The sequence below is a fragment of the Temnothorax americanus genome, unplaced genomic scaffold, assembly GCF_048541705.1.
Source record: "Temnothorax americanus isolate GAGA-0224 unplaced genomic scaffold, ASM4854170v1 Scaffold12, whole genome shotgun sequence".
Taxonomy (NCBI): Eukaryota; Metazoa; Arthropoda; class Insecta; order Hymenoptera; family Formicidae; genus Temnothorax; species Temnothorax americanus.
In genome coordinates this window covers 1196286-1218713 of record NW_027509253.1, presented here as the reverse complement: position 1 = coordinate 1218713, position 22428 = coordinate 1196286, and the positions used below count along the sequence as shown (strand labels likewise).

The following is a 22428-nucleotide window of genomic DNA, read 5'->3' as shown; positions in this document are numbered from 1 at the left end:
TGTGTGTGTTGCAGGAAGCTAAATTATTGTAGATAAGATAATGTAATATATATATATATATATATATATATATATATATAGTGTGTGTGTGTGTGTGTGTGTGTGTGTGTGTGTGTGTGTGTGTGTTGCAGGAAGCTAAATTATTGTAGATAAGATAATGTATTATCAATTGTCAAATTGTATTACTAAAAACTGTGTGTGATATATTTTGCTGAGCGAATATCTTCTCTCTTTTTCGATTTTATTGAGTGTTGCATTTTTTTTTATTTAATTCATATACGTTGGATTTGATGCATCTCACAGTTCTGGTAAATGTTCGTACGTTCAATAAAATTAGGCAATTCATTGCTATTTGGCTACTCGAAATCTTCGTCGCAAGGCATAAAAGCTCCTTCAGCTTGCCCAATAGCTGTTATATTGATTGAAATAATGATGCGCAAATTTACACTATCAGTAATATTTACAGTACTACCAATACTGATGCTTAAATATCAAAATATTCGAATCTTCTTCATTACCTTTGTTCATTCCATCATTCTTGCCCACACACGATCAATAATACTATCAGTACCTACTGACAGTATTACTGTGTGATCGTGTACGATTCCCTTTAAAACGCAGTCTCTTTAGAAGCTAGAATTGTACAATTACATTATTATGTGGATGCACCTTCGTTATTAAAGATCTCCTCGGTGTGTATCAGCTCTTTCCGATTAATATATAATATTATATGATATATTAATGAATCACATATACACACACACATACTATCTGTCACGTACTACGTTTACGCGAGCGTTGCTTCTGTATTAGTAACTTATTAGAAGTAACGCTCGCGTAAACATAGTAACGGGTTGATATGACTTATTTAATTTATGTGTCAACTGCATCAATGTAGTTGCGAGTGATTTGATTGCCATAACCATAACTTGGTTGAGGACCATTTATTATAGATGAATTATCTATCAATATAGTTGCATCAATCGGGATGCTAAGGGCCAAAGCACATATAATGGTGTATATAGCGATATACGACAGTCGTAGTCGTGGACATAAGTAACGCACAAGCTTTGACGTATTCTGACAGTCAGGATACGCCAAAGCTTGTGCGTTATTGTCCACAACTATGACTGTCACATAGCGATCGCTGCCAAAGCCATGTTATGTGCTTTGGCCTTCAAACAGCAATTTCAGAAAACAAAAGCGACTACGCGCGCAACTACAAATGTGTATGTATGTACATACATACATGTGACAGTACTGATAGCGCACATTTTTTAACGTATAGTGAACAAATTGTAAGTAAATTAGTGAGTCACGAGTCGCGTTTCCCTGCATACGTTGCAACGTGTTAATAGCGCGCATTATCCTAGCATCGCTGATACACAGACGGTTTACTGCAAATATATATAAGCGCATATAAGTACAAGTGTATACATACGTGTCTATAAGTAAGTATATGCTGGCTGAAGAGTTCGTTTTGTGTCGATTTCATCATTTTCTATTTCGTCATTATGGATTAGCGATGAATTTATATGTTCGTATTTAGAGTAACCACTAGTGTGATATACGCAGAAAATTTTTCTCGAATAATGTAAAATACTATAAGCGCATATAAGTACAAGTGTATACATACGTGTCTATTAAGTAAGTATATGCTGGCTGAGGAGTTCGTTTTGTGTCGACTTCATCATTTTCTATTTCGTCATTATGGGATTAGCGATGAATTTATATGTTCGTATTTAGAGTAACCACTGGTGTGATAGCGATTTACAACACCATACTGTTTTTTCCGTGTGCATATCAATATTTCTTTACACACTTCTTATCGCAAATCTTATCACAAAATGTAAACTTTTATTTTGCAAAATATAAAAAATTCATATAAAATAATCAATTAATCTCTATAAAACTATCAACTTCAAAAAGCGAGATTTCACCCTCTAAATGTGTTTATAAATTTAATAATAAATACGAGTTTATTAATTTTTATTCTAAATTAAATTTTAGATCTTTACTAACATTTGAAGCAAGAAGTTACAATTTCTACGAACATTTGAAAATGAGTACTTTGCAGCAGCAATCGATTTTAAGAGGTCAGCAGACAGAAAGAAATCAGGAAAAAGATTTAGTGCATGAATTATTCAGTCGTGCAGCCAAAGTCCATCCAAATCAAACCGCGTTATATTACGAAGGTAAGGGGTACCGTTTTGCTTCTCGATATAAAATATAATAGAAGTCACATCGAGAAAGTGGTCTAGAATATGATTTTTGACAATTTAAATAACCGTTGTAATAAATAATGCCTATGATGGAAAGAAAATTTATATCTAAACATTGTTGGAAACTCGATACAGATGACGCCGACCAGAAATACGTGCTGTCTTTTAAAGAATTGGATAACATCACCAATAAGTTGGCACGAGCTTTACAAAAGTACGAAAAGACTGAAACAAATTCTCAGTCATTAATAGCTGTCTGCATGAAACCGTCGCATCGGCTTCCAACTGTATTACTTGGTGTACTGAAAGCAGGAATGGCTTATCTACCTTTGGACGCGGAATTTCCGATGTCTAGAGTGAAGCACATTCTCGAAGAAGCGCAACCATTAATAGTGGTGGTCGAGGAAGGAGGTAAATGTCCTTTTTTACATCGTACAAGTGTTCCAAAATAAATATCATAAAAAATTTAATTTATCATTATTCAACATTATTTCTACATTTTTAATTTTATGTATTTTTTTTTTTTTAGTTATTTACCTATCTCTTATTCAATTTTTATCTATTATGTAATTTTACTGCTTGTGTCTAGAAGATAGAAGAATCAATTAAATAAAATGTGCCATTGTTTTGCAATATTAATGTTTGTTAATTTCTAATAAGATCAAATTTTTATAATATTTTTAATCCTAAATTATTAATTTTAGAATTCTATAACAGTTAATCCTAAATAAGTGAACTTGAGAACTTGAGTCGCCATAGTGAATAATTGAAAATTAATCAAGATATGGTCGACCCAACGCTGTTTTTTTGATAAATAAAATTAGGCCAGTTGGGTCGATCAGCATACCTTGATTAATTTCTAAATAAGTGATTTGTCGTAAGTTATATAATATCCATAATGTGAATAAAGAAAAGATAATTTGTTGCTCTAATCTAATTCATGCAAAGCTAAAATATATCTTTAAATATATAGGATTTGAAAATACCACAATTTTTAGTTTTATTTTTTTATTGAAAATATGAAATATTCAAAAATAATCAAGTATATTATTTTCACTTTATTTATTGTTAATGTAATAATTTCACATTATTGATTTTAATTATTTTATATTGACTTCAATTTGTACGAGATTCACCAAAATTTTATACAAAATCTCATTCTCATTATTTAAAGATATTTCAACTTTGTAGTAAATTAACGTTACTACCGTCAATCAAAATCGAACGTCTATTAAACTGGCACAGTTATTTCAACTATAAATATGTGCGAAAGAACTTTTATTTTTATTGAACATAATTGAAAATAATAGATAATTGATATTTTCTTTGCATCTATTTATTCATTCAATATGAACAATTAATTATATATAAGAATACGATTCTGCTTTTAGCGGATTTATCAATCTATGAGGGAGCTTTAGTCATGACGTATGAACAACTTTTGGAGAAAGCTAAACAAGAACAAGAAGATGCATTACAAACTAAAGAGAGCTTGAATCAACTCGCTATTGTTCTTTATACTTCTGGAAGCACAGGAATTCCGAAAGGTAATAATATCACATTTTATATTTATAGATACTAATTATATAATACAACGTAAAAAATACAATTTAACGCGTGCATACTCGTTTTTATTTATTATAAATTGACGTTATTTGTTACTAAATGTCGTAACAGCATATTTTTACGATATCATGTTCATACCTGGCAAATAAGAACTGCAGTGCTTCTGTAAAAGGATATTAATCCCAGTTTAAATTATAGAAAAATATAAGACAAGAGTAGCAAATTGTGAATTTATAGTTTGTAAAAGAGCAAGGTTCTGGAAGATCATAATTGTAATATACACATTTATCTTTTTAAAGGTGTGCTTATACCGCATGTTACTCTGTTGAATCGTTTACAATGGCAATGGAGGGAACTTCCATACGCTGATGATGAAAAACGATGTGTTTTTAAAACTTCCTTTACTTTCAGCGATAGTATTGCCGAAATTTGGGGACCTCTTTTACAAATCCGTACCCTAGTAATTGTCCCGAAAAGCGTGACTAAAAATCCGGAAAAGTTTATACCGCTTTTAGAAGAACATCAGGTAAAAACTCACTAATTTATCGTGCACAATTATAACAGTACAAAAGTATTTTAGGAATAAAAAAACTTCGATAATTTATGGAAGAGATTATTATAAGTAAAAAATAATTACAGATTTTTTATTTTAAGTAAATAATTAAAAGTTTTAATATTATTGTCTTTGTTTAATATATTATTGTATAATAAAACCTATATAAAACTTGTATTGTATTTGCGAATGTATTTTATGGAAACTAGTATTATATAAAAATTAAATCAATTTATTTCATTTAATTTTGTATCATATAGTTTTTGACAAGTTGAGTTACTATACATACCTTTATGAAACTAGATTTACTATTTTTGTTTCTTTTAAATAATTAATGGCATAAGAAATATATTTGGTGGCTATATTTTTAACATGATGCAATTAGTAAAAAAATTTACAACAGTTTGAAAATGAACTGAATAAATACCGATCAAAAAGTTTTCGGTAAACTCTAGCTAATTTAAAATTTTATATACGAAAAATCTTCTGCCATCTGTGTTGTCTAGTGTAATGTGTAAATCACATAAATCGTGTACATGTGATATAACTTAATTTATGACAAAGAAAAAGAATTATCTATGTTTCAGATACAACGCTTAGTCCTTGTGCCATCGTTGTTGCGTTCGTTGCTCATGTATCTAGACGTGCGGGTGAGTATGTAAAGTTATATTCCACATGTAATTTATCGCAAGATAGGCGAACCTATATTATTATTACGTAAATTTTTCGGAAATTTTAATCGTGATTTTACGCAACATTATACGAAAGGTTAAAAACAACGTGCTTTCCTGATCATTAAAATGAGTAGCTTTCAATATGAGTAGCTTTCTCGTGTTGACGTTTTTCCTTTAACACTCGCGAAGATCTTAAGCAGCCTCTTACTTTTAGCATTTCAACATTAGTTTGGAAACGTTAGACACGCTTTATTCGTTACGCTTATAATTACAAAACGTACATGGGGCGAAGCAATATATATTGAATAAATAAGAATCAACGCTTTCACAATTCAGTGATTTCCAGATCGGCGTGTCTCAATTGAGAAGTTTTTCCACAAATCAATATCAGTTGCGCTTGTAAATTACCCAACGCGAATTACGAGCATTCGATTAAATGTTTAATTAGCGAAAGTCATGCTCTGTCGAGGTATCTGTGTTAATACTGTGTTAATAAGGTGTCTGTCAATAACGATAATTAAAGGATAATTAAAATCATGTTTATTATCCTAAGCGGCTTAGAAAATTTGTACATTTATCGTTATCTTTACAATATGTTATTGCAAATCGAGACACCTGAGACACGGTTATGATTTACACGATAAGAAATGTACACCGCTTTGCAACACTTCGGATTTAATATACGGTCTGTCGTTGCTTTGCACAGGATAATGACAACGTTCTCGATCGCTTGAAACTCTGGGTCTGTTCCGGAGAAACTTTGTCGGTCGCATTGGCCAATCAATTTTTCACCACGTTTGACAACAAGGGCAAGATATTAGCTAATTTCTACGGTACCACGGAAGTCATGGGTGACGTTGCATATTACCTATTAAATAAACGGGAACAATTACAAGGGATGAAAAAAGTGCCAATCGGTAAAACTAATGAAATAAAGTTGAAAAAAATAAAATAATGTTATAAATGTAATAAAATAATTAAATAATTAATATAACAATGTAACAAAGCATAACTACATTTATCAATTAATTCTAAGCTAATAACTAAAAGTCTATTTCAGTAGATTATTGTTACTAATAAATAATAATCGCTAAACAACATTTACATGGCTCGCTGTGTCTTTGCAGGAAAGCCGATCGACAACTGCATAATTTATCTCGTGAACAAGGACTTGCGACTGATCCCTCAGGGAGAAGTCGGAGAGTTGATCGTGGCTGGAAGAAATCTTGCCGCGGGTTATATATGCGAACGAGACACACATAAATTTTTGGACAATCCTCATTCCATTGATCCAGGTGAGAAAATAAAATAACACCAACAAATTATAGTCATTTGTTTTACTTTGGATAAGGCATGATAAATATGTTACATGAATATGATATTTTGACGATTAATGGATAGAAATAAAATAATGTAATAATAAATTTGTACATATATGTGTACGATAATCGTGAGTAACAATTGTAGTATGTATAGCTACGAATGTTGAAATAATTTGCAATTGCTATTGCGTTCCAAAGCTACCATTGCATAGTCAAACGCTTGAACGGCAAAGATTATTACACAATTATTTGATTGTTTACTGATTAATCTCAATTATCGTAATATAATATAAGCGCATATAAAATCTCGTGCAACAATTATTTGTACAGTCGGATCGTTCTTATATATATATATATACTAAAATCTAAGTTAATGACTGTTGTTGATTTCATCGAATATCTGGAGGGACCGATCAGAGATTACAAATTATTTCGGAGATATATATACATATATATATATATATATATATATATATATATATATATATAGGCAGTTAATAAGATTAAATATGAAAAATCGGTCATCGATTAATACTGCAAAATTGTTATGGATAAATGTAACATTTTTATTTTTTAAGCGAAACAATGTAAGCAATAAAAACGAAGTAATAAAAAATTTAATTATTTAACTGTCATGTTTAATTTGTCATTCGGGATTTTCTGTTTATTATTTATTTATAACAATCGCGAATAATTTAACATAAACACTTCGACCTATGATCAGTTATGTGTTAAATATTATATATATATATATATATATATATATATATATAATCATGTTCTTAACAATATAATTAAATAAAAAAATGCCTTGTTTGCAAAGAAATGCTTCATGATTCTAGGACTGCAGAGATACATTCGGGTGAGCTTAAGGGGCCTCCCTAGTGTGACAGGACCTAAAAATAAATGATTTTTAAAAGGAAAACAAGAAAACCAATTGATGAACAACTTTTCCCACATATTATATATATATATATATATATATATATATATATATATATAGTGTGTGTGTGTGTGTGTGTGTGTGTGTGTGTGTGTGTGTGTGTGTGTGTGTGTGTGTGTGTGTGTGTGTGTGTGTGTGTTGCAGGAAGCTAAATTATTGTAGATAAGATAATGTATTATCAATTGTCAAATTGTATTATTAAAGACTGTGTGTGATATATTTTGCTGAGCGAATATCTTCTCTCTCTTTCGATTTTATTGAGTGTTGCATTTTTTTTTTATTTAATTCATATATACGTTGGATTTTTTTTTTTTTGATGCATCTCACAGTTCTGGTAAATGTTTGTACGTTCAATAAAATTACGCAATTCATTGCTATCTGGCTACTCGAAATTTTCGTCGCAAGGCATAAAAGCTCCTTCAGCTTGCCCAATAGCTGTTATATTGATTGAAATAATAATGCGCAACTTCACACTATCAGTAATATTTACAGTACTACCAATACTGATGCTTAAATATCAAAATATTCGAATCTTCCTCATTACCTTTGTTCATTCCATCATTCTTGCCCACACACGATCAATAATACTATCAGTACCTACTGACAGTATTACTGTGTGATCGTGTACGGTTCCCTTTAAAACGCAGTCTCTTTAGAAGCTAGAATTGTACAATTACATTATTAAATTGATAATCAATTTAATAGTATCGATACTAATATGTATCTCTAGAACCGCTAAAAAAATATCAGTAATATCTAAATTGCCAAAAATATTATTAATATCTAAATGCAGATAATGACAGATAATAGCATATTTAAATTCCTTAAGCATTAATGTAGCAGTCATTTTTCAAAGTTCGCAAAAGTGCGTATCATAATTCTCGTTATTTTTTATCGGAACATGTCCTTGTAACAATTTTAAGAATATTTCGAGGGTTTCGATAAAGTGAAGTGGTTTTTCTGCTGTTATTTTTATTCAATCACGTTTAGATAATGTAATACTATTTATTATACACTATCTAACATACTATCTAATATTTTTTAGATCATCGCAAATATCTGACAAAAATTAAATAAATTATATTCTTATATTTCACATCTTAAAATATTCTGGAATTGTATTGCAGCATAATATCTAATTTTAAGCTTTTTATAGAGATATGTTTACAGAAAATATAAATAACGTTAATTAAGCGATATTGTTTGCTTCTTTTAACTCTATATCGTATATTATTATGAAATTATATTACACAATCGTATCTATGTATCTAAATTAAAATGACAACAAAAAGTTGTAAAGTTTAAGAAAACAAATGTTGTGGATAATAAAGTACTTAGTTTATACGTTTTTAAATTTCACCAATATTTTTTAAAATAATGTGTTATACATTTTTATCAACATTGTGTACAATGTAGTAACATAGCAAATATTGAGTTATTTACATGTATATTTTATTTATATATTTTTTATATTTATTTTATGTTATACCTACATATATATATTTAATAAAAATAAAAATAATAAATAAACTTAATTAAAATTGTAGTTAGTTTGCTGTTGTAGAAAGTGATACGCAAATCTATTTATCAATATATTAGAATAATATCTCATGTTGTAGAGTGACGACAAAAGACGAGTAGTGACGTCTGGTAGTCCAAAATTAACATTACTACATATATCATTTTTTGACATCGTTCCGCTACTTAGAATACGGATATATACTTGGAATAAAGATAAATACTGCAAATTGTTATCCTCATTACCTATAATCTACTGTTAACAAAGTGAAAATTATATGTCAGGTTTTGTCTTCTGTCGACGACGTTTGCAGCTTTGAATGTCTTTATAAAGAATGTCACTTTATAGAATCTGTTCTCAATAGATATTTTGATTCCGCGACTCTATCATATCATATCAATATTATCAATTATGTGTTAATATTGACTTACTCTTATCCTATACGTATTTTTGAGAAATACATTGTGTGACTGTCAATCTTGATAATTCTGCCAGTTATCAACAACATCGTATCAGTTATCACTCGGCTGGAGATAATCTTAAGTATAAGACTGCGTATTGTTAAATAATCTTGTTTTCGAATATACTCGAGTCACTCGTACAAGAAATATCGTATTTCTCTTATTTATGTATATATGAAGGGGTAAAAACCACAGTGGTGTAAGTGAAATTTTTAAAAATATTTCCTTGCGTGCATAGATTCAATCTGTACAATATATAAATTGCATCTATGCACACGAGAAAATATTTTTAAAAAGTTGTCTTACACTACTGTAGTTTTTACCCCTCCATATATAAGATAGTATATCATATATATTTCAACCGCGTTTAGTTGACTGCCAAAGTTGTTACGACTGTTTCAACGTTTCCTTGTCAATTAGGTTCTCTCTTGCTGTGACTGTCTTTGAACTGTAAGTGAAGTGCTATACGAGACTAAAATAATAAACATGTCCTAACTGTAATAAAAAATTGTGTTAATATTGCAAAAATAATATAGAGAGAATATGCCATAATTAAGAAGTATATATATATATATATATATATATATATATATACATATATATATTTTTTAAATAATAAATATTATAAAAATATGAACAAACCAATAGTCACTACCGGAATTTTTGCAAGATGATACTTAAGCTTTCACGTAATATTCAGGTAAAAGTGAATTGCAGATTACTTAAAGAATTCGTAATTTGTCAGAGAAAAATTTCTAGTTCGTCAAAGTTAGTATTTAGGTAAAAATAAATTAATTTTTTTTGCAAAAATTGATAATTAATAGAAATAAATTTTTTATTATTAAAATAATTAATAGTTTGTCAAAAATAAATTACGATTAAAATATTTGAAAAATAATAATTAGTAAAAAATAATTAGTCTCTACTTAGATAAATTACTTATTTCAAAAATGATTAATAGTTATAAATAATTTAATTATTGCAGTTAAAGGTGGTTTAAAAAATAATTATGTGTTAATGTTATATTAAAAATATAAACTGGTTTGTCCACCACTACTTGCAAAAACTTTGCTATTATAATTTTTATAATAATATATTTAGATTAAATATTAATTAATCCTTTTATATATATAGAGTCTAATCTTTTTTGCGTGTAAGAAAAACATATTTAATTTAATTATTTTTTAAAATGTTGAAGATTGCTGAATACAAATATAAAATTTACCAAAATTTATTTTGTTGTTATTGCTTTCGTGAATAATTAATATTTTCAGACACCAAGATATAAAATCAACGTCTATCATAATATAATGGACTCGATTCAATTAATATTTTAACTTGCCTACAAAATACGAATTGCGCTACAGATTAATTTCTCGTTCTCTTCAACTTTTACAAGACAGCATATATGCATACGTATGTGATTTTGGATGCACCTTCGTTATTAAAGATCTCCTCGGTGTGTATCAGCTTTTTCCGATTAATATATATTATTATATGATATATTGATGAATCACATACACACACACACATACTATCTGTCACGTACTACGTTTACGCGAGCGTTGCTTCTGTAGTAACTTATTCGATAATTCCTCCGCGTATATAAATGAGTGAATTATCGTACGTTACTACAGAAGTAACGCTCGCGTAAACATAGTAACGGATTGATATGACTTATTTAATTTATGTGTCAACTGCATCAATGTAGTTGCGCGTGATTTGATTGCCACAACCATAACTTGGTTGAGGACCATTTATTATGGATGAATTATCTATCAATATAGTTGCATCAATCGGGATGCTAAGGGCCAAAGCACATATAATGGTGTATATAGCGATATACACAGCGACAGTCGTAGTCGTAGACATAAGTAACGCACAAGCTTTGACGTATTCTGACAGTCAGGATACGCCAAAGCTTGTGCGTTATGTCCACAACTATGACTGTCACATAGCGATCGCTACCAAAGCCATGTTATGTGCTTTGGCCTTCAAACAGCGATTTCAGAAAACAAAAGCGACTACGCGCGCAACTACAAATGTGTATGTACATACATACATACATGTGACAGTACTGATAGCGCACATTTTTTAACGCATAGTGAACAAATTGTAAGTAAACTAGTGAGTCACGAGTCGCATATAAGTACAAGTGTATACATACGTGTCTATAAGTAAGTATATGCTAGCTGAGGAGTTCGTTCTGTATCGACTTCATCATTTTCTATTTCGTCATTATGGATTAGCGATGAATTTATATGTTCGTATTTAGAGTAACCACTGGTGTGATAGCGATTTACAACACCATACTGTTTTTTCCGTGTGCATATCGATATTTCTTTACACACTTCTTATCGCAAATCTTATCACAAAATGTAAACTTTTGTTTTGCAAAATATAAAAAATTCATATAAAATAATCAATTAATCTCTATAAAACTATCAACTTCAAAAAACGAGATTTCACCCTCTAAATGTGTTTATAAATTTAATAATAAATACGAGTTTATTAATTTTTATTTTAAATTAAATTTTAGATCTTTACTAACATTTGAAGCAAGAAGTTACAATTTCTACGAACATTTGAAAATGAGTACTTTGCAGCAGCAATCGATCTTAAGAGGTCAGCAGACAGGAAGAAATCAGGAAAAAGATTTAGTGCATGAATTATTCAGTCGTGCAGCCAAAGTCCATCCAAATCAAACCGCGTTATATTACGAAGGTAAGGGGTACCGTTTTGCTTCTCGATATAAAATATAATAGAAGTCACATCGAGAAAGTGGTCTAGAATATGATTTTTGACAATTTAAATAACCGTTGTAATAAATAATGCCTATGATGGAAAGAAAATTTATATCTAAACATTGTTGGAAACTCGATACAGATGACGCCGGCCAGGAATACGTGCTGTCTTTTAAAGAATTGGATAACATCACCAATCAATTGGCACGAGCTTTACAAAAGTACGAAAAGACTGAAACAAATTCTCAGTCATTAATAGCTGTCTGCATGAAACCGTCGCATCGGCTTCCAACTGTATTACTTGGTGTACTGAAAGCAGGAATGGCTTATCTACCTTTGGACGCGGAATTTCCGATGTCTAGAGTGAAGCACATTCTCGAAGAAGCGCAACCATTAATAGTGGTGGTCGAGGAAGGAGGTAAATGTCCTTTTTTACATCGTACAAGTGTTCCAAAATAAATATCATAAAAAATTTAATTTATCGTTATTCGACATTATTTCTACATTTAATTTTATGTATTTTTTTTTTTTTTTTTTTTTTTTTTTGTTATTTACCTATCTCTTATTCAATTTTTATCTATTATGTAATTTTACTGCTTTTGTCTAGAAGATAGAAAAATCAATTAAATAAAATGTGCCAATGTTTTGCAATATTAATGTTTGTTAATTTCTGAGATCAAATTTTAATAATATTTTTAATCCTAAATTATTAATCTTAGAATTCTATAACAGTTAATCCTAAATAAGTGAACTTGAGAACTTGAGTCGCCAGTGAATAATTAAAAATTAATCAAGATATGGTCGACCCAACGCTGTTTTTTTGATAAATAAAATTAGGCCAGTTGGGTCGATCAGCATACCTTGATTAATTTCTAAATAAGTGATTTGTCGTAAGTTATAATATCCATAATGTGAATATAGAAAAAATAATTTGTGGCTCTAATCTAATTCATGCGGAACTATAATATCTTTAAATATATAGGATTTGAAAATACCACAATTTTTAGTTTTATTTCTTTAATAAAAATATGAAATATTCAAAAATAATCAAGTATATTATTTTTACTTTATTTATTGTTAATGTAATAATTTCAATTTGTACGAGATTCACCAAAATTTTATACAAAATCTCATTCTCATTATTTAAAGATATTTCAACTTTGTAGTAAATTAACGTTACTACCGTCAATCAAAACCGAACGTTTATTAAACTGGCACAGTTATTTCAGCTATAAATATGTGCGAAAGAACTTTTATTTTGATTGAACATAATTGAAAATAATAGATAATTGATATTTTCTTCGCATCTATTTATTCATTCAATATGAACAATTAATTAAGAATACGATTCTACTTTTAGCGGATTTATCAATCTATGAGGGAGCTTTAGTCATGACGTATGAACAACTTTTGGAGAAAGCTAAACAAGAACAAGAAGATGCATTACAAACTAAAGAGAGCTTGAATCAACTCGCTATTGTTCTTTATACTTCTGGAAGCACAGGAATTCCGAAAGGTAATAATATCACATTTTATTTATAGATACAAATTATATAATACAACGTAAAAAACGTGCATACTCGTTTTTATTCATTATAAATTGATTCATTATAAATTCATTATAAGTTATTTGTTACTAAATGTCGTAACAGCATATTTTTACGATATCATGTTCATACCTGGCAAATAAGAACTGCAGTGCTTCTGTAAAAAGATATTAATTCTAGTTTAAATTATAGAAAAATATAAGACAAGAGTAGCAAATTGTGAATTTATAGTTTGTAAAAGAGCAAGGTTCTAGAAGATCATAATTGTTTGTAATATACACATTTATCTTCTTAAAGGTGTGCTTATACCGCATGCTACTCTGTTGAATCGTTTACAATGGCAATGGAGGGAACTTCCATACGCTGATGATGAAAAACGATGTGTTTTTAAAACTTCCCTTACTTTCGGCGATAGCATTGCCGAAATTTGGGGACCTCTTTTACAAAGCCGTACCCTAGTAATTGTCCCGAAAAGCGTGACTAAAGATCCGGAAAAGTTTATACCGCTTTTAGAAGAACATCAGGTAAAAACTCACTAATTTATCGTGCATAATTATAACAGTAAAAAAGTATTTTAGGAATAAAAAAACTTCGATAATTTATGGAAGAGATTATTATAAGTAAAAAATAATTACAGATTTTTTATTTTAAGTAAATAATTAAAAGTTTTAATATTATTGTTTTTGTTTAATATATTATTGTATAATAAAACCTATATAACTTGTATTGTAAACGAACTCAAAAAGTACATTTGGCGAATGTATTTTATGGAAACTAGTATTATGTAAAAATTAAATCAATTTATTTCATTTAATTTTGTATCATGTTAAAAATTATTCATTATGTTGTATACGTATGAGTTTATTATAAATATAATTAAAATTTTCTGATCTTCTTATGTTCAACACATTGCATAGAATATATAGAATTTATATTTCTTATATATCACTTTTTACTGCGTATATTTATAAATATATTTTACTAGTGTATTATTAAACATTTCTACACTTCTTAGAGGAAGCATATTGTGCAATGTATACAAACCTATAGTTTTTGACAAGTTGAGTTACTATACATACTTTTATGAGACTAGATTTACTATTTTTGTTTCTTTTAAATAATTAATAGCGTAAGAAATATATTTGGTGGCTATATTTTTAACATGATGCAATTAGTAAAAAAATTTACAACAAAAAATCGAAAATGAACTGAATAAATACTGATCAAAAAGTTTTCGGTAAACTTTAGCTAATTTAAAATTTTATATACGAAAAATCTTCTGCCATCTGTGTTGTCTAGTGCATGTAATGTGTAAATCACATAAATCGTGTACATGTGATATACACTTAATTTATGACAAAGAAAAATAATTATCTATGTTTCAGATACAACGCTTAGTCCTTGTGCCATCGTTGTTGCGTTCGTTGCTCATGTATCTAGACTTGCGGGTGAGTATGTAAAGTTATATTCCACATGTAATTTATCGCAAGATAGGCGAACCTATATTATTATTGCGTAAATTTTTCGGAAATTTTAATCGTGATTTTACGCAACATTATACGAAAGGTTAAAAACAATGTGCTTTCCTGATCATTAAAATGAGTAGCTTTCAATATGAGTAGCTTTCTCGTGTTGATGTTTTTCCTTTAACACTCGCGAAGATCTTAAGCAGCCTCTTACTTTTAGCATTTCAACATTAGTTTGGAAACGTTAGACACGCTTTATTCGTTACGCTTATAATTACAAAACGTACATGTGTGCGAAGCAATATATATATAATAAATAAGAATCAACGCTTTCACAATTCAGTGATTTCCAGATCGGCGTGTCTCAATTGAGAAGTTTTTCCACAAACAATATCAGTTGCGCTTGTAAATTACCCAACGCGAATTACGAGCATTCGATTAAATGTTTAATTAGCGAAAGTCATGCTCTGTCGAGGTATCTGTGTTAATACTGTGTTAATAAGGTGTCTGTCAATAACGATAATTAAAAGATAATTAAAATCATGTTTATTATCCTAAGCGGCTTAGAAAATTTGTACATTTATCGTTATCTTTACAATATGTTATTGCAAATCGAGACACCTGAGACACGATTATGATTTACACGATAAGAAATGTACACCGCTTTGCAACACTTCGGATTTAATATACGGTCTGTCGTTGCTTTGCACAGGATAATGACAACGTTCTCGATCGTTTGAAACTCTGGGTCTGTTCCGGAGAAACTTTGTCGGTCGCATTGGCCAATCAATTTTTCACCACGTTTGACAACGAGGGCAAGATATTAGCTAATTTCTACGGTACCACGGAAGTCATGGGTGACGTTGCATATTACCTATTAAATAAACGGGAACAATTACAAGGGATGAAAAAAGTGCCAATCGGTAAAACTAATGAAATAAAGTTGAAAAAAATAAAATAATGTTATAAATGTAATAAAATAATTAAATAATTAATATAACAATGTAACAAAGCATAACTACATTTATCAATTAATTCTAAGCTAATAACTAAAAGTCTATTTCAGTAGATTATTGTTACTAATAAATAATAATCGCTAAACCACATTTACATGGCTCGCTGTGTCTTTGCAGGAAAGCCGATCGACAACTGCATAATTTATCTCGTGAACAAGGACTTGCGACTGATCCCTCAGGGAGAAGTCGGAGAGTTGATCGTGGCTGGAAGAAATCTTGCCGCGGGTTATATATGCGAACGAGACACACATAAATTTTTGGACAATCCTCATTCCATTGATCCAGGTGAGAAAATAAAATAACACCAACAAGAAGAACGAATTCTACGTCTTTCGAACTTGAAGAATTCATTGCGACCTACAAATTTTTCTATTCGTAATCTTGGTTTCTCTTGCAAGCAAAACGTCGCGTTTTTTTAGTGGAAAGAATTACGACTTCGTTACGCATTTAAAAATGTAATATTTGCAGAATATCCAAAAATCTTCCGTACGGGTGATTACGCTAAAATTGTCAAAGAGTCGGTAATTTACGAAGGAAGAGTGGATTCGCAGATTAAGATCAGAGGTCACCGTGTCGATTTCACGGAAGTCGAAAAGGTGGTCGCGAGGATACCCGATATTGATAATGTTGTGGTTCTCTGTTACAAACCCGGCGAATTGTCACAGGTAAATATTTCAATATATATGTGTGCAAAATAAAACGTAAATATGTTGAAAAAAATTCACAAAAAATAATTCTTTCAAAATTTTCCCTAAATATCTTATAGAGCTAAATAAGCATTCATATCAATTTTTCTAATCGCTTTATAAATACAAAACCAACCTTTAATATTTTTGGTTGTGCTCATCATTTTCATGTCAAGAAGAAATTGAAGTAATTTATCGATTGAATATCGATGCTTCATAAATCTAATAGCTTCCACCGAACACACTATTCTGCTACTATACGGTTTCATGAAATTTAAAAACGTTTTATCGGCAACGTTTTATTGTTTATACATTCTAAAAGCATTGTCTCTAAATTACTATATTATACTAAAGCTGTTAAAGGCACAAATATTAAAAACAATTAAAAAAAGTGTGAATCCGATTTCTAACGTTAAATTAATTTATACAGGTATATTTTATATTTTCAGGCATTAATAGCGTTCGTTACCATTACGAATGGCACGACCCTATCCAGCTCGGAGATCGAAAATCTTCTTCGAAAGACATTACCGCCATATATGTTACCACAAATTTTTATTGTTGATCACATACCTCTTCTAACAAATGGGAAAACGGATCGACAGAAATTGCTCAGGAGATACGAATCATCTTGCTCTAATGACGGTATGTCAAACTAGTGATGACTTTATATCGTTCTGTCAAGTAAAATGATACGTACGTTGTAATATCTCTTTGAAATATTAATTATTTTACTTAATTATATATTTTAATTACATGTAACTGTCTTGTATGTAAACGTTTACGTATAAAAATAGATGTTTTTAAGAAGACATCAGATTTCTTATTTGCTCTTTTCCACCAATCTGCATATAAAAAGTTCGATGTCTATTTATAAGCTGCAAGACTACATGAAACTATGTGAAACGAGTGACTAATCTATAAGTAAGAAAACCGAATTTATGCATATGTATTTCTTTCCTTTCATTTTTAACATACATAGTTTCATACATAGTTTCATACATATGATAAAAAATCTTGTCTACGATATAAGTAAGTTAAAAGTAGCAAATGTAAGATCGAAAGGAATATTCATTTTCTTTCATATCTGTTTCTTATTGAGTAATCAATTTGACAATTTCTTATTGAGTTCTTATTAAATTATGTGAATTATTTTAACAACAATTGCTTTTGCACTAAAATTGAAAAAAAAAATTACTTTTATTAAAAAGAAATAAAGAAAATTTTATATTAAGTCTAGTTTCTAAATTGTAATCTTTACTTTTTCAAAAATTAATAATCCAAATGTAAATAAGAATAAATTATGATCCAATTTCTTTTAATTATCAATAAATTAAAAAAAAACTAATTTATAATTTAACTTAAAAGATCTATGTTTTACTGACTAAAATAAAAAATTTTGTTTTATAGAAGACCACGTTGCTATGAATTGCGATTACAGCGGAGTGCCGAGTCAAGATCTTGCAAAAGCCCGTATCCTCTTTCCGACCATCGCATCTGTAATCGGACGTAGTAGTCGCACACCGGTAATGCTAAACGCGAATTTCTACGAACTTGGTGGAAATTCCTTGAATTCCATTTACACCGTGACCAAATTAAGAGATCAAAGTTATCAGATCGGTATCACGGATTTTATCACAGCGAAAAATTTAGCCGAAGTATTAGACCGGATGAAGTTCATATTATTCGACGAGGAACCTCTGAAAGAAGCCATTGACCAGAAATCGTACGTCTTTGAATCATTAAACGACTGCCATAAGGAGGACGCAATCAAGTAAGTGCGTTGTGCAAAATTAAATATACGTGCCATGCGAAAGTAAAGATGAGCATTTATTTAAATTTACAGAATAATCACGGAGAGCTTTTATTTAAAACGCGATTTAGAGCAGTGCTTAATGCAGGACACAACGAGAGCCGATTATCGGGAATTAGTGGAGGCTATGTGGACTCCTCTTGTAGAGAAGAACTTCAGTTTCGTAATAAAATCGGCGCCAAGTGGCAAAATAATCGGAGTTACTTTCAACTTTGATCTTTGGGATGAACCTAAACTGATACTAAAATCTAAGTTAATGACTGTTGTTGATTTCATCGAATATCTGGAGGGACCGATCAGAGATTACAAATTACCAAAAGGTAAAGGCAAGATTATTCATAGTTTCTTGATGGGGACGAGCATCGATTTGAATCCCATGGAAAATGTACTTGTGATAAGACAAATGGAAGAATACTGTTTGCAACTTACCAAACGAAAAAAATACATTGGAATTTTCACCACAAACACTAGTCCACTCACACAGGTAAACGATAAACCTAATTTTTTAATAACTTAGCTAACGGATACAGAAACTTATTATACAAATACATGATTTTGCAAAATTCTTGACTTATATTTTTTAAACTTTATGTGCAGCAACTTAGTACGGACGTATACGGTTATGAAACAATGCTGGTATACCAGATGAACAGATACGAGACACTCGATGGAAATAAACCTTTCGGCAAAGTTCCTGATAACCAAGTGGCAATTTGCTCATTGAAGATGATTAACTAGAATGATTTTGTACATCTACTGTAATAACAATAAATAGTGTGAAAAGAAAGTATTATTACCGAATAGTGTAAGCATTAACTGCGATCTTTCATCGATGCATCTGTGATCATTAATAAAATCAATGACGACAAACCTATTTTTCACATCGCATTATTATTTTCTATAAATATCAGTGACAATATAATGTACGATACTGTAATTAAACGATCATCTACAATTCTACATTACTTGTCAAACGTAATAATTATTGTTTCTTTGTCGGTTAAATCTCATTTTTTTCATAGGCTACCCTGGTAGAAATTGCCTTGCCAGCGCCACGACACTTGTCAGCGCCATGCAAGTTTGCCACGCCACAGCCTTATCCTAAAAACTAGAAAGAGCCATATCAGGGCCATGTCCGCGCCTAATATGGCATTTACATAAAATTGAACGGGCGCAGGTCTGGATTTGACTGAGTTTCTAATGCGATCCACACTTGCGCCACGTTAGGTGCTGTCGAGATTCTTCTCTTTGGCTTCTAGATCGACTTCTTAATTTTTAGAAATTTATTAAAACATGTACGTTAAAATTGAGACAGGATTATTTTATCCTTTACCTGCCGCGGCCGGAGTCCTTCGGCTGGCAGAGCTCTACTAATTTATCTGGCAATAAATAATAATAAATGATAATAAATTATAATAAATAATAATAAATAATAATAAATGATAATAAATAATAATAAATAAATGGTAAATAAATAATTTGGTTTGGCAATAAATAATAAATAATTAAATTGGGCGCTAATCAGTTGTAGAAGAACTGATAGGCTACAACTACATCTATCGTAACGCTTTGATCGTGATCGTAAGCAATGAAGTCGTCGTCTTTATTATTCATTAATTCCCACGATCAAAGCGTTACGATAGATGTTAGTTGTTACTTTAGGTTATAATTGCAACGCCAGACGAGCATCGTAATTGTGGAAAGAGTTCAAGCTGAATCAAGTCATACGACGAGCTTACGATAGCGATTACGACGAGCTTACGACCGCTTACGATAAACATTACAATAGATGTAGGGTGCATTCGGGGAGACGCTATTAACGCTATAAACGCAAACGCTATGAACTTCGTTAGAGGAGCCAATAGCGCGACAGCGATAGCAAGCTCCCCGAACGCAGCTTAAGCGCCAATAGTATTTCGTGCCTCACCTCGAAAATAATAGCGCGAGTGATGACATCACGCTGCCTTTACAGTGACGTCATCATCGTATATCACAGCGCCACAAAGCGTCTTCTCGAACCGTTTTGGACGATAATTGTGCTAATAGCGTGCTCCCCGAATGCACCCGTAGTTGTAGCCTCACACGACAATGGATAGTAATAAAAAATTAAAATCAAAATTTCGAGCGCAAAAATATCGCCAGATGAAAAAATTTAAACGCCATTATTTGTCATTATTTGAAGAAGAAAAATACGATACATGTAATAAACCAAGTACTAGCGGTATAACATCAGAAGGTATTAATCATATACATCACGAATAATATCGAAGCAAATATTGTATTGTATGTAATAGTACAGTTAAGAAATATGTTTTATTATTTTTAAAACCATAAAAAATCAAACAATAAACCAAGGCAGTTCCAGTAAATCTATCAACGTGGATGCAGATAACATATTTAAAAAATATGAAATAATATTACCTGCAAAAACAAACGAAGAATTTGGGCATATAAATATTAAATTAGACAAAGATAGGGAATTTCGAACCAATTTTGTGAGTTTATTTTACAAAACATAATAATTTATTATTATTTGAAAAAGGGTATATATATTATTTCGTTAAAAATAATAAAATTAATTATATTTTTAGTGTGAGCATCTTTATCGTTATATTGAATTTAATTCAACGTTAACAAAAAATATCACAACGATTTTAAAAATCTGTGTAACGCGCGATATAGCAGTCACATATACTGCTACTAAAACTATGCTTGGCAAGAAAACAATGAAAGATGAACCATTTTACTCATGTATAGAAGGTACATATTTTATATTATATAATTAATATTTTCTCGAAATGAGAGAGAGAGAGAGATTTTGCTGTCATTGCAGCGCCGACTCCGAACGTTAAATCTTTATAAATATTCGGATTTTTAGATATATTTCTTCAAAAAGAATTTAAAGGAGAAGCTGTATCAAGGAATGGTCTTGTAAAGGCATTGAGTGCAGCGCTTTCCAATGCAAAAGACTGGGAAGGACATAGAAAAGACCGAATCAAGTGCAACAAAGATGTGTAAGACTACCTGGAGACCAGCGAATATTTGTTCGTTTAATTTCGCTGCGATGTCCTACTCGCGAATAAAGGCATTATAGTGTTAGGTGAAAAGAAGTACAAAGTTTTTGTTTTTATCTGGAACATATGAAATTATTAAATGTAAAACTGCTGATGTAAGACTGTGATTATTTGCCAAATATTAAGGTATTTTATTTTTAATTATAATGGTGTCATTTTATCTCCCTATTGAACTTAATACCACTTCCTTTATCTCGTTGATATAGAGTCACGTTTGTCATTGTATAATACATATTTATTTTCATGTTTCCTAATTTATGAGATAGATTATTAGTTCAATTGACAGTCTGTTAAAAATAACTAATTAATAAATAATCTTTAAATAAATGCATTATATGAATTTAGAAATTGTACCTTATTGGCGCCATGTTAGCGCCATACACGTGCCATGTTAAAAACTCGCTAGCCCCATGTCTGCATTATGATAGTACCTTATTGCCGCCATGTTAGCGCCATACACGTGCCACGTTAAAAACTCGCTAGCCCCATGTCTGCATTATGATAGTACCTTATTGCCGCCATGTTAGCGCCGTGCCAGCACCACATCAAATCTGTGGCGCTAGCGGGCAAAACGTGACGTTTCGCGGATGGCGCTTACCAGCGTGCCATGCCAGCTCCTGAAGTGGCAGTGTGGAACGCTGGTCAGTGCCAGGCAAGCGCCCAGTCAAAATTTCTACCAGGGTATTAGAAAACCTTTATTTTTAAATTCTTTACTTTAGCCAAAGAATAATCTGTTGTAACTATTAATTGATATTTACGTATAAAAATATGATATAATTTTTGAAGATTTTAGTTACAAAAAATTTTTCAAAATTAATAATT

At 30.5% G+C, this 22428-nt stretch overlaps 3 protein-coding genes and 1 long non-coding RNA gene across 9 annotated transcripts in view; 2 read left to right on the top strand and 2 right to left on the bottom strand.

Moving 5' to 3' along the window:
* The window catches only part of LOC143893154 (uncharacterized), a 104154-nt gene that overhangs the window by 43079 nt on the left and 38647 nt on the right, over window positions 1-22428 (bottom strand). The window lies entirely within an intron of this gene.
* LOC143893168 (beta-alanyl-bioamine nonribosomal peptide synthetase ebony-like) lies at window positions 130-6330 on the top strand. Of its 2 annotated transcripts, none has more exons than XM_077398231.1 (8): window positions 130-1451; window positions 2011-2195; window positions 2358-2633; window positions 3614-3769; window positions 4088-4314; window positions 4929-4991; window positions 5722-5932; window positions 6143-6330. In XM_077398231.1, exons 2-8 carry the CDS (start codon window positions 2063-2065, stop codon window positions 6325-6327), a joined length of 1251 nt encoding a protein of 416 aa, XP_077254357.1. In that variant the 5' UTR covers window positions 130-1451; window positions 2011-2062; the 3' UTR covers window positions 6328-6330. The 2 variants fall into 2 exon arrangements, with proteins under 2 accessions (XP_077254357.1, XP_077254356.1); XM_077398230.1 differs by having other exon boundaries at window positions 130-1647.
* On the top strand, window positions 9632-19406 carry LOC143893289 (beta-alanyl-bioamine nonribosomal peptide synthetase ebony-like). 5 transcript variants are annotated; one of them, XM_077398504.1, is made up of 13 exons: window positions 9632-9710; window positions 11800-11984; window positions 12147-12422; window positions 13365-13520; window positions 13849-14075; window positions 14937-14999; window positions 15730-15940; window positions 16151-16318; window positions 16502-16698; window positions 17169-17364; window positions 18130-18493; window positions 18566-19016; window positions 19130-19406. In XM_077398504.1, exons 2-13 carry the CDS (start codon window positions 11852-11854, stop codon window positions 19268-19270), a joined length of 2583 nt encoding a protein of 860 aa, XP_077254630.1. In that variant the 5' UTR covers window positions 9632-9710; window positions 11800-11851; the 3' UTR covers window positions 19271-19406. The 5 variants fall into 5 exon arrangements, with proteins under 5 accessions (XP_077254630.1, XP_077254628.1, XP_077254629.1 ...); XM_077398502.1 differs by lacking the exon at window positions 9632-9710 and adding an exon at window positions 11359-11437 and having other exon boundaries at window positions 18130-18445; XM_077398503.1 differs by lacking the exon at window positions 9632-9710 and adding an exon at window positions 11361-11437 and having other exon boundaries at window positions 15730-15856.
* Window positions 21128-22286, bottom strand: LOC143893291 (uncharacterized). Its single transcript, XR_013255763.1, has 2 exons — window positions 21961-22286; window positions 21128-21663 (listed from the first exon to the last, which is right to left on the bottom strand). It is a non-coding gene; the product is annotated as an uncharacterized LOC143893291 (long non-coding RNA).

Bases quoted from the DNA above. Each gene is read 5' to 3' on its own strand.
- LOC143893289 (XM_077398504.1), top strand. From the start codon at position 11,852: ATGAGTACTTTGCAGCAGCAATCGATCTTAAGAGGTCAGCAGACAGGA. The intron at 13,521-13,848 runs GTAATAATATCA...ATCTTCTTAAAG, and splicing joins AAGCACAGGAATTCCGAAAG to GTGTGCTTATACCGCATGCT. The intron at 15,000-15,729 runs GTGAGTATGTAA...TGCTTTGCACAG, and splicing joins TCATGTATCTAGACTTGCGG to GATAATGACAACGTTCTCGA.
- LOC143893168 (XM_077398231.1), top strand. From the start codon at position 2,063: ATGAGTACTTTGCAGCAGCAATCGATTTTAAGAGGTCAGCAGACAGAA. The intron at 2,634-3,613 runs GTAAATGTCCTT...TTCTGCTTTTAG, and splicing joins AGTGGTGGTCGAGGAAGGAG to CGGATTTATCAATCTATGAG. The intron at 3,770-4,087 runs GTAATAATATCA...ATCTTTTTAAAG, and splicing joins AAGCACAGGAATTCCGAAAG to GTGTGCTTATACCGCATGTT.